Here is a 13,448-nt window from a genome sequence, read left to right on the forward strand (position 1 = left end):
GTTTGGGTTTGGGGAAGGGTCCATGGCTGAGCCTGGGACCGGAGGAAAGGACAGGGGATGCCATGGTCGGTGTGCACTGAGGTGAAAACTGTAGTCCCAGGGTTCCCAGAGGCAGGGGAGGTACCTGTGCTCCATTCCTGGAGGCTCAGAGCACTGGGTTTAGCACAGCATGGGCATCGTGGCAAGAGACAGACACTCCAGAGGGTAGCAGAACTGTCAGTGTGCTGGGCCTGGTGTGGGTACTTTCATCAACTACTGGACAGTTCAGTCCTAGCTACTAGGCAACTCCTTAAGCTACCCTGTGGGTTGCCTCCTTCCTCAGTTATCCATAATTTTTTAAATAAAATATTTTATTTATTTATTTGAGAGAGTGAGAAAGAGAGAGAGAGAGAGAGAGAGAGAGAGAGAGAGAGAGAGAGAATGGCACACTAGGATCTCTAGCCAGTGCAAATGAACACCAGATGCATGTGCCACCTTATGCATCTGGCTTACGTGGGTCCTGGGTCCTTAGGCTTCACAGGCAAGCGCTTAACCGCTAAGTCATCTCTCCAGCCCAGTTACCCATTATTAATAAAATCACCATCCTGCCAGGCGTGGTGGCGCACGCCTTTAATCCCAGCACTTGGGAGGCAGAGGTAGGAGATCACTGAGAGTTTGAGGCCAGCCTGAGACTACATAGTGAATTCCAGGTCCTTCTGGGTTAGAGCAAGATCCTATCTCTACAAACCAGAAAAAAAAAATCAATAAAAAGTTCAAAACAAGAGCTGAGAGATGGCTTAGCAGTTAAGGTTCTTGCCTGCAAACCAAAGGACCCAGGTTTGATCCCCCAGGACCCATGTAAGCCAGCTGCACAAGGTGGGGCAGGCATCTGGCGATTGTTTGCAGTGGCTAGAGGCCTTGGCATACCCATTCTTTCCCTCCCTCTCTCTCTTCTTTATCTGCCTCTCTTAAATAAATAAATAAATAAAATGATTAAAATAGTTCAAAACAAACAAACAAACAAACAAACAAAAAACCACACCACCCTGATGACTTCCAGATGTGCCAGAAAGCTGGTTTTTTCAGCTTTGAGGTCTGAGGCCAGGAGGTGGGTCCTTATGTGGGGACACACAGAGGGCGATTGGATCTTTGTTAGCAGGGGTGATAGTCCACTGTTCTGTGGGTCAGGAGGGGCTGGTGTGTCCAGCAGGTTTAGCATGGAAACCTTGAGTCTCTTCTCACACCCACGACTCCCTTCGGCATTTGCTTGTTAAATTCTCTGTGTTTGCAGGTGGTGTGGGCGGGGGGGGGGCTCCCAAGCTGCTGGTGTTTCAGTCTGCCCCAAGGGATCCCTCATGGCTTTCTGAGCTGCTGGTGTCAGATGTGGGCCCCACTGAGGAGGGGCCCTGGGAGGGAGCAGCCAGAAGAGAATCCGGTATTTCAGGCCGCAGTCTCTTCCTGAGCTCTGAGAACAGAGACAGTGGAGGTCGGTGCCAGGCCCTGTCCTGGGCCCCGAGTCCGCACTGTATCATCCTCATGAGCAGCACAGAAGTGGTCGGAGGACCAGTCTTTCTAGGACAGTCTCCCTTGGCCCCTCCTCAGGCCAAGTGCAGTCTCCAGTAGACCTTCCTACCCAGGTCCTCCAGCCCTGGCCACATCTCCAAACCAGCAACCCATAAGTGGAGTGTCGTCTCAGGAGGGCTGCAGGGCAGCAGAGAAGGTTGGACTAGAACTCTCCCCTGGAGCAGGAGAGATGGCTCAGTGGTTAAGTGAGATTCCTGCACAAGCACTAGGGCCTGAGGGGGCCCGAGACCACCCGAGATTGAATGTCCAGAACCCATATAAACAGCTGGGCATGGCCATGCACGCCTTTAACCCCATCCCGTAGGGGAGCAAGGAAACCTCAGCCTAGTAGGGGCCTGTGATGAGAGGTTTTTTTTTTTTTTTTTTTTTTTTTTGGTTTTCCGAGGTAGGGTCTCACTGTATCCCAGGCTGAGCTGGAATTCACTATGTAGTCTCAGGGTGGCCTTGAACTCACAGTGATCCTCCTACCTCTGCCTCCCAAGGGCTGGGATTAAAGACATGCACCACCATGCCTGGCGATGAGAGGATTTTGATGAGGGCCTGTGGTGAGGGGATTTCTTATATATTTATATACTTTTTATTTTTATTTTCTTTTGGTTTTTTGAGGTAGGGACTAACTCTAGTCCAGGCTGACATGGAATTCACTGTGGAGTCTCAGGGTGGTCTCGAACTCATGGTGATCCTCCTACCTCTGCCTTCTGAGGGCTGGGATTAAAGGTGTGTGTCACCACACCTGACTTTTTAGTTTTTGGTTTAAACTTTATTTTTATTTATTTATTTTATTAAAGAGAGAAAGAGAATGAATGAATGAATGGATATGGGCACACTAGGGCCTCCAGCCACTGTGAACAAATTCCAGATGCATGCGTCATCATGTGCGTTTGGCTTATGTGGGTTCTGGGGAGTTGAACCTGGGTCCTTAGGCTTCTCATGCAAGTTCCTTAACTTCTAAACCATCTCTTCAGCCCGTTTAAAAAATATTTATTTATTTATTTGCAAGCAGAGAGAGATAAATGATGTACAGAAAGGACGGGTGCACTGGGGCCTCCAGCTGCTGCAAACGAACTCCAGATACATGCGCCACCTTGTGCATCTGGCCTTATGTGGACACTGGGGAATCAAACCTGGGTCCTCAGGCTTTGTAGGCAAGTGCCTTAATCACTAAGCCATCTTTCCATCCCCTATCACCATCTTTTAGGAAGTGTTTTTAAACTTACTTTTATTTTATATTTATTTATGAGAGAGAGAGAGAGAGAGGGAGGGAGGAGGGAGGGAGGGAGAAAATGAGTGTGCCAGGGTCTCTAGCCACTGCAAATGAACTCCGGATGCATGCACTACCATGTGCACCTGGCTTACGTGGGATTTGGGAAGTTGAACCTGGGTCCTTAGGCTTCACAGGCAAGTGCCTTAACCGCTAAACTATCTCTCCAGCCCCTAAACTTACTTTAAAAAAATATTTTAGGGCTGGAGAAATGGCTTAGAGGTTAAGGCATTTGCCTGCGAAGCCTAAGGACCCAGGTTCGATTGTTTAGGACTCATGTAAGCCAGATGCACAAGATGGGACATGCATCTGGAGTTCATTTGCAGTGGCTAGAGGCCCTGGTACGCTCATTCTCTCTTTCTCCCCTCCCTTATTATGTCTCAAATAAATAAAAATAAAAATATTTTATTTGGAAGAGAGAGGGGGGCAGATATAGAGAGAATGGGTGCGCCAGGGACTCCAGCCACTGCAAATGAACTCCAGATGTATGCGTCACCTTGGGCATCTGGCTTATGTGGGTCCTGGGGCATTGAGCCTTGACTGGGGTCCTTAGGTTTCACAGGCAAGTGCTTAACCACTAAGCCATCTCTCCAGCCCAAGAAGTTTTATTAAAATTAAGTTTTATTTATTTATTTGCAAGCAGAGAGAGATAGAGAGACAGACAGAGAATGGGCATGCCAGGGCCTCCAGCCATTGCAAACGAACTCCAGATGCATGTACCCCTTGTGCATCTGGCTTACGTGGGTCCTGGGGAATTGAACCTGGGCCCTTTGGCTTTGCAGACAAATGCCTTAGCTGTTAAGCCATCTCTCCAGCACCCCCCTTTTTATTTTTTGGTTTTCCAAGGTAGGGTCTTGCTCTAACCCAGGCTGAGCTGGAATTCACTATGTAGTCTCAGGGTGGCTTTGAACTCACAGCAGTTCTCTTACCTCTGCCTACTGAGTGCTGGGCTTAAAGGCGTGTGCCACCATGTCTGGCTGATCCAACTTTTGAGTAATGTAATTCTCATAAAGCTGAAAGTACTGCTCCATAGCTGTAAACATTACTTAAGGAGAACTAATGGTCTGTCTTGTCACCTTATGTTGTGAACTATAAGGCTCAATAAAAATTTATCCACTACCTTAAAAAATGAAGTCAGGGCTGGAGAGAGTGGTGAAGGCACTTGCCTGCAAAGCCCAAGGACCCAGGTTCTATTGATTCCCCGGTGCCCATGTAAAACCAGATGCACAAGGTGGCGCATGAGTCTGGAGTTCATTTGTAGTGGCTAGAGGCACAAATACATACATACATACATACATAAAATATTTATAAAAATGAAGTCAAGGGAGAATTTGGACACAAACTCAGGCAGGACACTGTGATGACGTGGGAAGCCAAGCCTGGGCTGGCTTCTCTCTGGCCGGCAGAGGGCAGCACTGCCCACACCTCGTAGCTGTACTTCTGGCCTCCAGACTGAGCGGATGAGGCTTTTGTTTCTTTTTCCTTCTGTTTCTTTTTTTTTTCCTTCTACCTCCTTCCCCCCAACATTTAGTTCTGGAATGCAACCCAAGACCTCACGCACACCAGGCAACCCTCTACCACTGAGCCATACCCCAGCCCAGGACAGCAGACGCTAGGCGGCTTAGCTAGAGTTTAGCTGTATAGGTCTGACCCGGAGCCTAGTGTCTGTCCTAGGAAAGCTACGGTTTCAGTGTGGCACCCCCAGAACGAGAAGTGTGATCTGGGATGCGAGCCCGCATTACAAGAGAGTCTATCTGATGGCATCTGTCTTGCCCACCCACCAAGTAACCATCCGTGAGCGCCTCGCTGAAGCCACGGAATAGCTGGGGAGCACCTTGCCTTGGGCTGTGGACTGAGGGGCACCTCGCAAGTACTTGGTGGCGTTATCGGCCTGACGCTGACTGGCAGAGTGGAGTGTGTGTTGACTGGGTACTTGGGGGCAATGTGGGCAGCTGGCAGTGCCTTCCTCTGTGAAGGACAGCTGAGCTGGGTGAGGGAGAGGAGGTTCAGGAAGACGCATGCCTGGGTGAGGTCCTGCTGGCATAGACACTGGGCAGATGGCAGCAGCAGTAGGTTTCAAAGCCTTTATTGGGCCAAGACAAGTGTCATGGGACGCCTCAGGTCTGCCTTCCTGAGCTCAGGGGGGAGGGCCTCAGGCAAGGCCGGTGCGCGCTGGCCAAAAGCCTTGGAAAGGGGCCGCTGGGCAGGTTGGGGGTGGGGTGGGGAGGTAAGGGAGGCTGCGGGTCAGCGGCAGTAGGGTGGAGCGAACGGTTTGGGGGGCTCTGGAGCTCTCTGAGGCGTGAGAGCAGGGTGTGGGTGGGATGGAGAGGCTGGAGGGGCATCCAGGGCCTTGGGTTTGGGGTCCTCCCATCCCGACCTTGGTAGAAGAGGCTCAACATCTGGAGAGCCCCCAGCGCACAGGCCACGTAGGACTGGCAGGGCTGGGCTCCAATTAGCACCACGGAGGGGAGGTCGATGAGGGGTGGGGCTGGGCATTGGGGCGGGGCTAGCAGATCCAGCGGATGAACCTGTCGAAGAAGCTGGGCTGGGCCAGGCTGTCAAAGTCCTTCTCGCGGAAGATGGCCGCCCTGTCGCCCAGGCTGATCTTGGTGAGCACGTCCATGTCCACGTCACTGCCCACGGCGACCACGGTGGGCACCACGTTCTGTTTGCGCATGGAGTGCACCGACTCCTCCAGGCTGTCGTTGCCCGTGACGCCGTCCGTGAGGAACACGAAGGACAGCTCGGCGTGGCGCCGCGCCCCGCTCTGCGCGCCCCGCACCACGTTGTTGATGGCGTGCACGATGCCCGCGCCCACGTGCGAGAAGGAATTGAGGTAGGTGGCACTCTCCAGTGCCTCGTGGATGGCGGTCAGGTTGGCGGTCAGCGGGAAGGCCACCTGGTGCTCACGTTGGCTGCCGTACTGCAACAGGGCCATGCGGGCGTTGAGTGGGTCATCGTCCCTGCGGGCCAGCGTCAGACGCCGGGACACCTCCTCGATGAAGCGCCGCGCCTTATGGAAGTTCTGCTCGCCCAGCCTCTCGGAGCCATCAAGAAGGAAGACGATGTCCACAGGCCGCTGGGTGCACTGGGCCACGTAGAGCTCTGCAGGGGAGATGTGAGGCGGGTGCGGGTGGACAAGGTGGGTGGTGGTCAGGCCAGTACTCAAGTCATCCCTCCACACACTCTACCCATCGAGCCCCGACTGGAGCTTTGAGGTTTCACGTGCAGCCCCTGACGGTGTGTGTGTGTGGGGGGGGGGTGGGGGACAGCAGAGCAGCCCCGGGTGTTGGGACAATGGCCCAGGCTTCACTGGGAGTATCCCCTTATCCCTTCAGAACCTGCTATAGGCTTCCTCTCAAACTAGAGGGCTGGAGACGTGGTCAGAGGCCAGAAGGTCCATCTCCCACTAAGCCCAGTCTTGGCTCTGGCCAGCTATCTGTGGGGTCCCCGCTGGCCCCAAATCCCCATTTCTTGCCCCAAGAATCAGTTGTCTACATAAAAGTCACTGTGTAGTGGGCGGGGGCAGAACCCTCCAGCCTCGAGTCCTGTCTCCCAGGGCCTCAGCCACCATTTGCTCCCGAGCTCCCTAGCCTGGCTGGGCCACATCTGGACCACAGAGAGGAGGCGCCTGTGCGCCCTGGGACTCGCTCTAGCTTTGTTGTATAGTAAGCGTGGGTGTGGTCAGACCCGGACGCATTCCACTGAGCTCCCTGACACTGCCACCAAGAGGGCCCTTCTCCCAGTGGATGGACACCAGTTCTAGACACACTGGACAGCATGGGGGAGGCCAGACCGAGCACCTCGCACACGGTGTCAGAGAGCAGAGGCTGGGGCCTGGCCACCTCCTTATGAGGAGGAGCGAGCCAGGTCCTCGCTGTGGAGGGGGACAGGGTGGGTTTCAGCTTTCCCACACATGCTGCCCCAGCCCCAGGAACTGAACTGAGAATGGCCCGACTCTGGTCACGGACGCCAAGGGTGCCGACGCAGGGCCCAGCGGTCAGGATGCCCACCCCACAGGCCTGTGAGCACAGCTCACCCCAAAGCCCAGCTCCTTGCAGCAATACGTTCAGTTACAAGGTTTAGTTCTCGTAAAACTTTAACAGTGCTCAATACCTCTGAGACGGGGCCTCGAGCTAGAGAGTGCCGGTTGGTAGTGGAGCCTTTCTTACTGAACTTATTAGCTACACATCTTATTCAGAGCCAACTGGCCTTGGAGCCTGTTCAGGGTGTCTAGGAAGTTTTCAGGGGAAGCTAGACTTCCCAGACCCTCAGAACTGACAAACATCCTCACAGTTGTCCCCACAAATCTAGAGGCAGACATGAAGCAGGGGTGGATGCCTGGAAGCTTTTTCTCAACACCCCAACACCTGAGGGGTCTGGAGGAGATGGGGCGCTTCTGTGTTTCAGGAGGGTCCCTTCTTCTACCTGTAATCCACCCTCCCCACCAGCAGGATGTCTGACTCTGCCTGTCCTGGGCAGCAGGTGTGGGATAGGACCCTCCCAGGACGACAGTCTCACCCTGGGCTAGAGGGGTACAGGTGGTAGCAAGAATAGCAGCCCAGCCCACAGTGTGGATCCCCCACCAGGCTCAATACGAACATCTTGAGCTTGCCTTGGAGGTCAATGACCTTACCGTGGGTACCTTGTCATTCCCCTCCCCCACAGAAAGAAAGAGGGCATCTTTACAGTGGCCGAGGGCAGTCAAGAGCCTGCCTGGTGGATACTTCGCCAATGCCACCTCCAGATGCCCAGAGGCCAGGCTGTGGAAACACAGACGCATGCCCATGCATGCTGGCACACAGCTCTGGCGCTTGGACCTAGTGGGAATGATGCTACCTGGGGAGTGTCATGGCACAGAGACTGCGACCCCCACCCCCACTGTTTGCTGCACAGCCCTTTGTCCCCTTCCCGTGCCTTCCTACGGACTAGGAACACGGATGTGCCACCAAACCTATGAGGCTCAATGATGAACGAGTGAGGAGGACCTCCCCAAGTCCTCGGGTTATGTTCTTGCCCAACCTGAGCCCCCCATACAGGACGGCTCTGCTGAAGTGACACCCTAAAGACGCCCACACTGTAACACGGGAGCCAAGGAAGGGCGGCATGTAGGAAAGGAATGCAAAGCAGGATTGGGGTTTCAGCACCTTGGGATGTGAACTTTGTGGGTGCAGGATGGGCCTAAGATACAATCCCTGGTGTCCTTATGAAATGAGGAGGCGTCACAGGGACACAGAGAGAAGGGGCCATGGAAAGATGGCGGCGGCGCTGGGGTGAGTTGGGGGAGGCAGGAGGGTCCCAACAAAGAGCCTTAAAGATGTTAGATTCTAGGCTTCGGGCCTCAGGACTGAGAGTGTGGGTCTGGGCTCGCTGAGGCTGCGGCTTGTGGTCACTCTAGGAAGCTAGAAGCAGCGGGGGGTCAGCCCTGGCTGTTTGCTCATGGTGGCCCCCGGGGCTTTAGCAGAGCGCCCGTGCTGACTCTGGGTCCCCTGTGATGTCCCTGTGCACCAGCTTAAAGGTGTCAATGAACAGCTGCGTCCAGTCCTGCCGCTCGAGCCCCGTGGCGAACTTGGCCCGCTCCGCAGTGTAGACCATCACAGCCACCAGCTGGGAGTAGGCAGTTGGACTTTGCGTCAATTCCGTGGCGTTTAGCAGCTGCTGGATCAGGGGGATGGTCTTGGGGAAGGTGGGGTCTGGACCCTCTTCCGTGCGGAGGAAGGTAACCGGGGGCTCACTGCCAGGCCACGGTCCATCTGCAAGGGAGCGTCCAGAGAAGACTTTAGGGGCTGCGGTGGGCACAGCTGGCCTCCTCGGGCCTCACGCAGATGCCAGAGAGCAAAGCGAAGAGTTGCTGCGGAGCCCGTGGAGGCTGCGTGGAGATGCGGGGGGCAGAGTCTGGCCCGGGCAAGAGGCAGGCAGGGGTGAGGGGAGCTGGCAACATGCAACACAGCCCAAGAGACCAGGCCTGGCGACAGCTTCAAGGCCACCACAGACTGAGGGAAATTCAGTATAGAGTAGGTCTGTCCAAGCCCCAGATGCAGCAGCAAGCTGCTTCTACCAGCTCAAGGCTGCATCCCTGGGGAGAGTCAACCGCAGAAGTGTCGGAGGAAGACATTCACGGCTCTGGCCTTTCCCGACACGAGACCTGCCAGGCCCGCTACCCGGAGGCCTGAGAGCAGACACGGGTGGCCTCCTGCCCTGCCACCCTCCCCTCTCCAGCCCGCAGTGCCTGTTGGGAGGTGGGGGTCCTGACTCCATGGGGCACCTTGGTCAAACTTGCTTCTGGTGAGAGGAAACCCAGGTTCCTAAGACAAGAGCAGCATTCACGCCCTTGAGCCTCCCTCAACACACTTCATCCCCTGAAAGCTCTTGAGTTTTATCTTGTCCTCTCTGCTTAGGGCTTGCTGAAATCTTTCTTTCTTTCATTCATTCTTTTTTTTTTTTTTCTTTTTTTCTGAGGTCGGGTTTCACTCTAGTCCAGGTGCTGACCTGGAATTCACTACAAAGTCTCAGGGCAGCCTTGAACTCACAACGATCCTCCTACCTCTGACTCCCAAGTGCTGAGATTAAAGGCGTGTGCCACCACACCCAGCTTCGCTGCAGTCTTTCCTACTGAGCTTATCACTGTCAACTTTGTTCTTACGACCTGGAGCTGCTCTGACACCCTCAGTTGACCCCATGGTTGATACTATTGCTGGTCACCACAGAGTGACCAGGCCTTTGTGTGGACAGGGCTATCTGGCCTAGAAGGTAGGGGTTGGGCCACAGTCAGGAGTGCCACCTGGTACCATGTTTGCATCAGCAATGCCAACAGGATGCTTACCCAAGACGTTGGAAAAGTACCGTCTAAGGTTATATCTGCATAGTATCCCCTGGTCACCGTGTGTAATTTATCTTAAGATTTTTACCCAGTGGTAAAGGAGAGTGAGCTTTATAAGGTCAGCAGAGAGGGCTTAAGGGGAGAGGGACGTGTGAAGGGGACCCAGGAGGGGTGTCATTGTGGTCTGTGGGGTTCTGATTCCTTGGGGCAGGTCAAGCACCCTCCAGTGTGCCCACAGGGAGAATCTGCCTGATCCATGGACTGGCCCTGGAGCCCACTGCACCTTGAAGCCAATGTCACACTGAGCAAGCCACACACAGATGTCACAAGACAAGAAGATGCATCCTGACAGCTCTGAACACAGAAGCGAACCCTCCACAAGACATGAGCGGATCGATTCCAACAGCGCTTATCAGAGCTATGCCCCGAGCAAGGGTTCTGCCTCAGGTACGCAGGGCTTGACCAGCATTAGAAAGTCAACACGTGTGACCATCTCACTGCGACCGCTAAAGCCTCACGCAATCACACCGGCTGTGCGGAGAAATCACGGGACTAGACGCAACATCCTTCTTCCCCTGATGAAAACACTCAGCAACGAAGAGACAGAGACTTCCGAAGCTCCAGAGAGACAGACACACGAACTCACAGCTGGCGTCACACTTGGGTAGAGACTTGCATCTTTCCGGCAGTGATCAGGAGCAAGGCCAGGTTGCTGGGCTGGGGGTCCAAGGTCTGGCTTCTGTACCCGTGGGCTTGAGCTGTCTGTGGTCTCAGACCCTGGCTGCAGCCTAAGCCTACTCAACTCCTGCGTAGTGTTGCGTTGGAGCTGACCACCGCCACCCACGGAAGGTGCAGCTCACCTGCGAGCCTGACCAAGACCTCGGGAGCCAGGGCAGAGGCCTGCGGCTGGCGAGGTCTCAGCGTAGACCCAAGCCCCTCGCCTGCCGTAGTAGAGACCAGATCGGCACTCTGGAGCCAGTGTCCCGAGGCCCACACGATCCTCCCCAGACAACTGCAAGACCGAGGCCGTTTCCTCGGTAACGGTCTCTATCCACATACTAAGAGCCTGGGCTGGAGAGATGGCTTAGTGGTTAAGGCGCTTGCCTGCAAAGTCAAAGGACCCAGGCTTGATGCCCCAGGACCCATGTAAGCCAGATGCACAAGGTGGTGCACGTGTCTGGAGTTTGTTTGTAGTAGCTGGAGGCCCTGGCACGCCCATTCTCCCTCCCTCTCTCTCTCTCTCTCTCTCTCTCTCTGTGTCTTTCTTTTCCTCTCTCTCTCAAATAAATAAATAAAAATAAGATATTTTAAAAAATAAAGCTACATATGGTGACATATGCCTTTAGTCCCAGTACTTGGGAGGCAGAGGTAGAAAGGATCACCAAGAGTTTGAGGCCACCCTGAGACTACATGGTGAAATCCAGGTCAGCCTGGGCTAGAGGGAGACCCTACCTCGAAAACAATACAATACAAAACAAAAGACCTTAGCCCTCTAGTCCACACGGCCCCTTCCCTCAGGTGGCCTGGCACCAGTGGACCCGTTCAGTGTGCCACCTTGTCTCTCTGTGGGAGGGGCCGAGGGATGGCAGAGAGTTGGCGAGCAGATGAGGGAACAGAGCGCAGGCCGGGCACCACGGCTGGCTGGGGCCCATCTGCGCAGCCGCCCTGCCATCCAGAGCTGCTCCTGGGAGGAGACGGGGCTGGCTGAGGGGGAGAGAGATTGGCTCCCGAGGCCCCAGGGCACCTTTCTGAGGGCGCTGCCCAGTCACTGACGGGAGCCTGCAGCACAGCGAGGAACCTTGCCACCCTCCCAGCCTGGGGCGAGGCAGTCCCAGCTCGAGCCTAGAACCACCAGCGCCACAAAGGCAGCCACAGGATTAGAAACAAGCGGGTTGGATTGGCTGGCATCATTGTGCTTGCCTCTGATTTCCTGCATCAGTCGTTTTGCCCATGGAATCTGAGCTTCGTACCCAGGGTGGACCAGACCCTGGGAGACGGACAGCTCTGGCTGTGTCTGTCCGTCTTCCAACCCCGAAGGGTGGGGAGGCCAACCGAGGCTCTCTGGGTGCTGAAACGCCTCTGAGACCAGCATCTAAGAGCCAAGCACAGTCAGCCCACGCCACTGCTGCCTCCCAGCTCAAGCCAGAGTGAATCTCAAGGGTTCCTCCCTAAGGAGATTCCTCCCCAGCAGCATGCCCTTGAGGCTGCACAACCCCTGTGGTAGCTTTGGCCTCTAGGACAGGAAAGACCTGGGGGCTCCCCGGTACTCTGGGTGGTGGGGGGCTCTGGGCTCCCGTGTTACCTGTTTGACAGGGAAGCTCTGGGCACACAATCTGGGGATCTGGAAGAGAGGAGAGAGGCCGGTTGCCCATCAGTGCCTGTTGGACCACCAGTGGCCACTCGCTGCTGTCCCAGGGTCCAAGGGCCTGGGTCCCAGCACTCACCCGGGCACAGAACGTCCTCCATGTCATCGATGAACTTCTCGGCCACCAGGTCTGAGAAGAGGGTCATGTTGCGCACTTGCTGTGGCTTGTCACAGGCTATGGAGTACAGGTTCTCGCTCTCGTGCCGCTCATGGAACATGTCGCCGATGCCGATGGCTGTCACGGTGACGTCGCGGTCACACAGAGCCCGGAGGTTGAGGTCATCGTCACGGGGGTCGTGGCGTCCGTCCGTGATGACCACCGCGAACACTCGGGTCTTCTGGCGCCGGCTCTCCTTGATGAGCTGGTTGTAGGCGAACTTGAGGGCGGAGGGCGTCCAGGTGCCGCCAGCAATCCACTCGAGGTTCTTGACGGCCTCCTTGAAGCTGGACAGGGAGTTGACTCGCTCGTCGTCCAGCCGGATGGCCTCGAAGGTGCCCTCGTGGCTGTACTGAACCACACCCACACGTGTCCCTGCAAGGGCACCGCAGTGTGAGTGGTGTCTTCAGAGCCACCACACAGGTCAGGGCTCGGCCACCTCTAACCTGGTATCAGGAAACTTGGCAAAGCCAAAAGCCTGGCACCCTAGCCACCCCCCCTGACCTGTCTCGGACTTGGGGTCCTTGGCAATGGCGCCCAGTCTGTTGACCACATTGATGACGAAGTTCTTCTCCAGGGTGAAGTTGGTATAGCCGATACTCTCGGAGCTGTCGATGACGAAGACCACGTCCAGGGCGCCACAGCGCTTTTCGCAGTCTGGGGGCAGGTGGCAAGTTCAGCAGGCACAGAATGTGGGGGCCCAGGGTGCCGGGCCAGTGACGCTGTCGCTGACCGTGGCCCTGTACACTCAGGCTCCCCGCGGCCGCGCGCACACCCCGACGTGCTGGTCTAACTCACCACAGCATCCGCAGGTCTCCCTCACGTAGGTCATGACGTCACATTCCTGCAACACAGCGCGGGTGGGTGTGTTCAGGCAGGGGCACCTGCTGGGCACTGGAGGGCTTCTGCAGGGGTCCCAAGCCCTGACGTCCGCGTCCACATGTGGAGCAGAGACGAGGGAGGGAGGCGGGAGGCGTGTACTCTGTCAACCTTATATTCTGACTTGCCCTGCCAGCCTCACCTCTGCTGATCTTGCCCATGCCAGCCTCACCTCTGCTGATCTTGCCCTCTGACTTTGCCCTGCCAGTCCCCTGCACTTGCTGCTCTTCTGAAATCTTAGGATAAAGAAGGATGCTTCTGGGCTGGACAGATGGCTCAGCAGTTACAGAGCTTGCCTCCAGAGCCTAATGACCCTGATCAAATCCCCAGGACCCATGTAAGACAGATGCTCAAGGTGGCACATGCATCTGGAGTTCATTTGCAGTGGCCAGAAGCCCTGTCA

General features: G+C 55.5%; 1 protein-coding gene across 1 annotated transcript in view; it reads right to left on the minus strand.

Annotated features, from left to right (window-relative positions):
- Positions 1 to 4,894: 4,894 nt before the first annotated feature.
- Col6a2 (collagen type VI alpha 2 chain) overlaps positions 4,895 to 13,448 on the minus strand; it is a 29,023-nt gene continuing 20,469 nt past the window's right edge. The window contains exons 24-28 of the mRNA XM_004669430.2: positions 12,965 to 13,010; positions 12,671 to 12,823; positions 12,089 to 12,541; positions 11,947 to 11,985; positions 4,895 to 5,929 (exon numbers count right to left, since the gene is read on the minus strand). Of these exons, the coding sequence (XP_004669487.1) occupies positions 5,331 to 5,929; positions 11,947 to 11,985; positions 12,089 to 12,541; positions 12,671 to 12,823; positions 12,965 to 13,010 (1,290 nt within the window). The 3' untranslated portion in view covers positions 4,895 to 5,330. The remainder of the gene's footprint in view (positions 5,930 to 11,946; positions 11,986 to 12,088; positions 12,542 to 12,670; positions 12,824 to 12,964; positions 13,011 to 13,448) is intronic.

Source organism: Jaculus jaculus, chromosome 5 (genome assembly GCF_020740685.1).
Source record: "Jaculus jaculus isolate mJacJac1 chromosome 5, mJacJac1.mat.Y.cur, whole genome shotgun sequence".
Classification (NCBI taxonomy): domain Eukaryota; kingdom Metazoa; phylum Chordata; class Mammalia; order Rodentia; family Dipodidae; genus Jaculus; species Jaculus jaculus.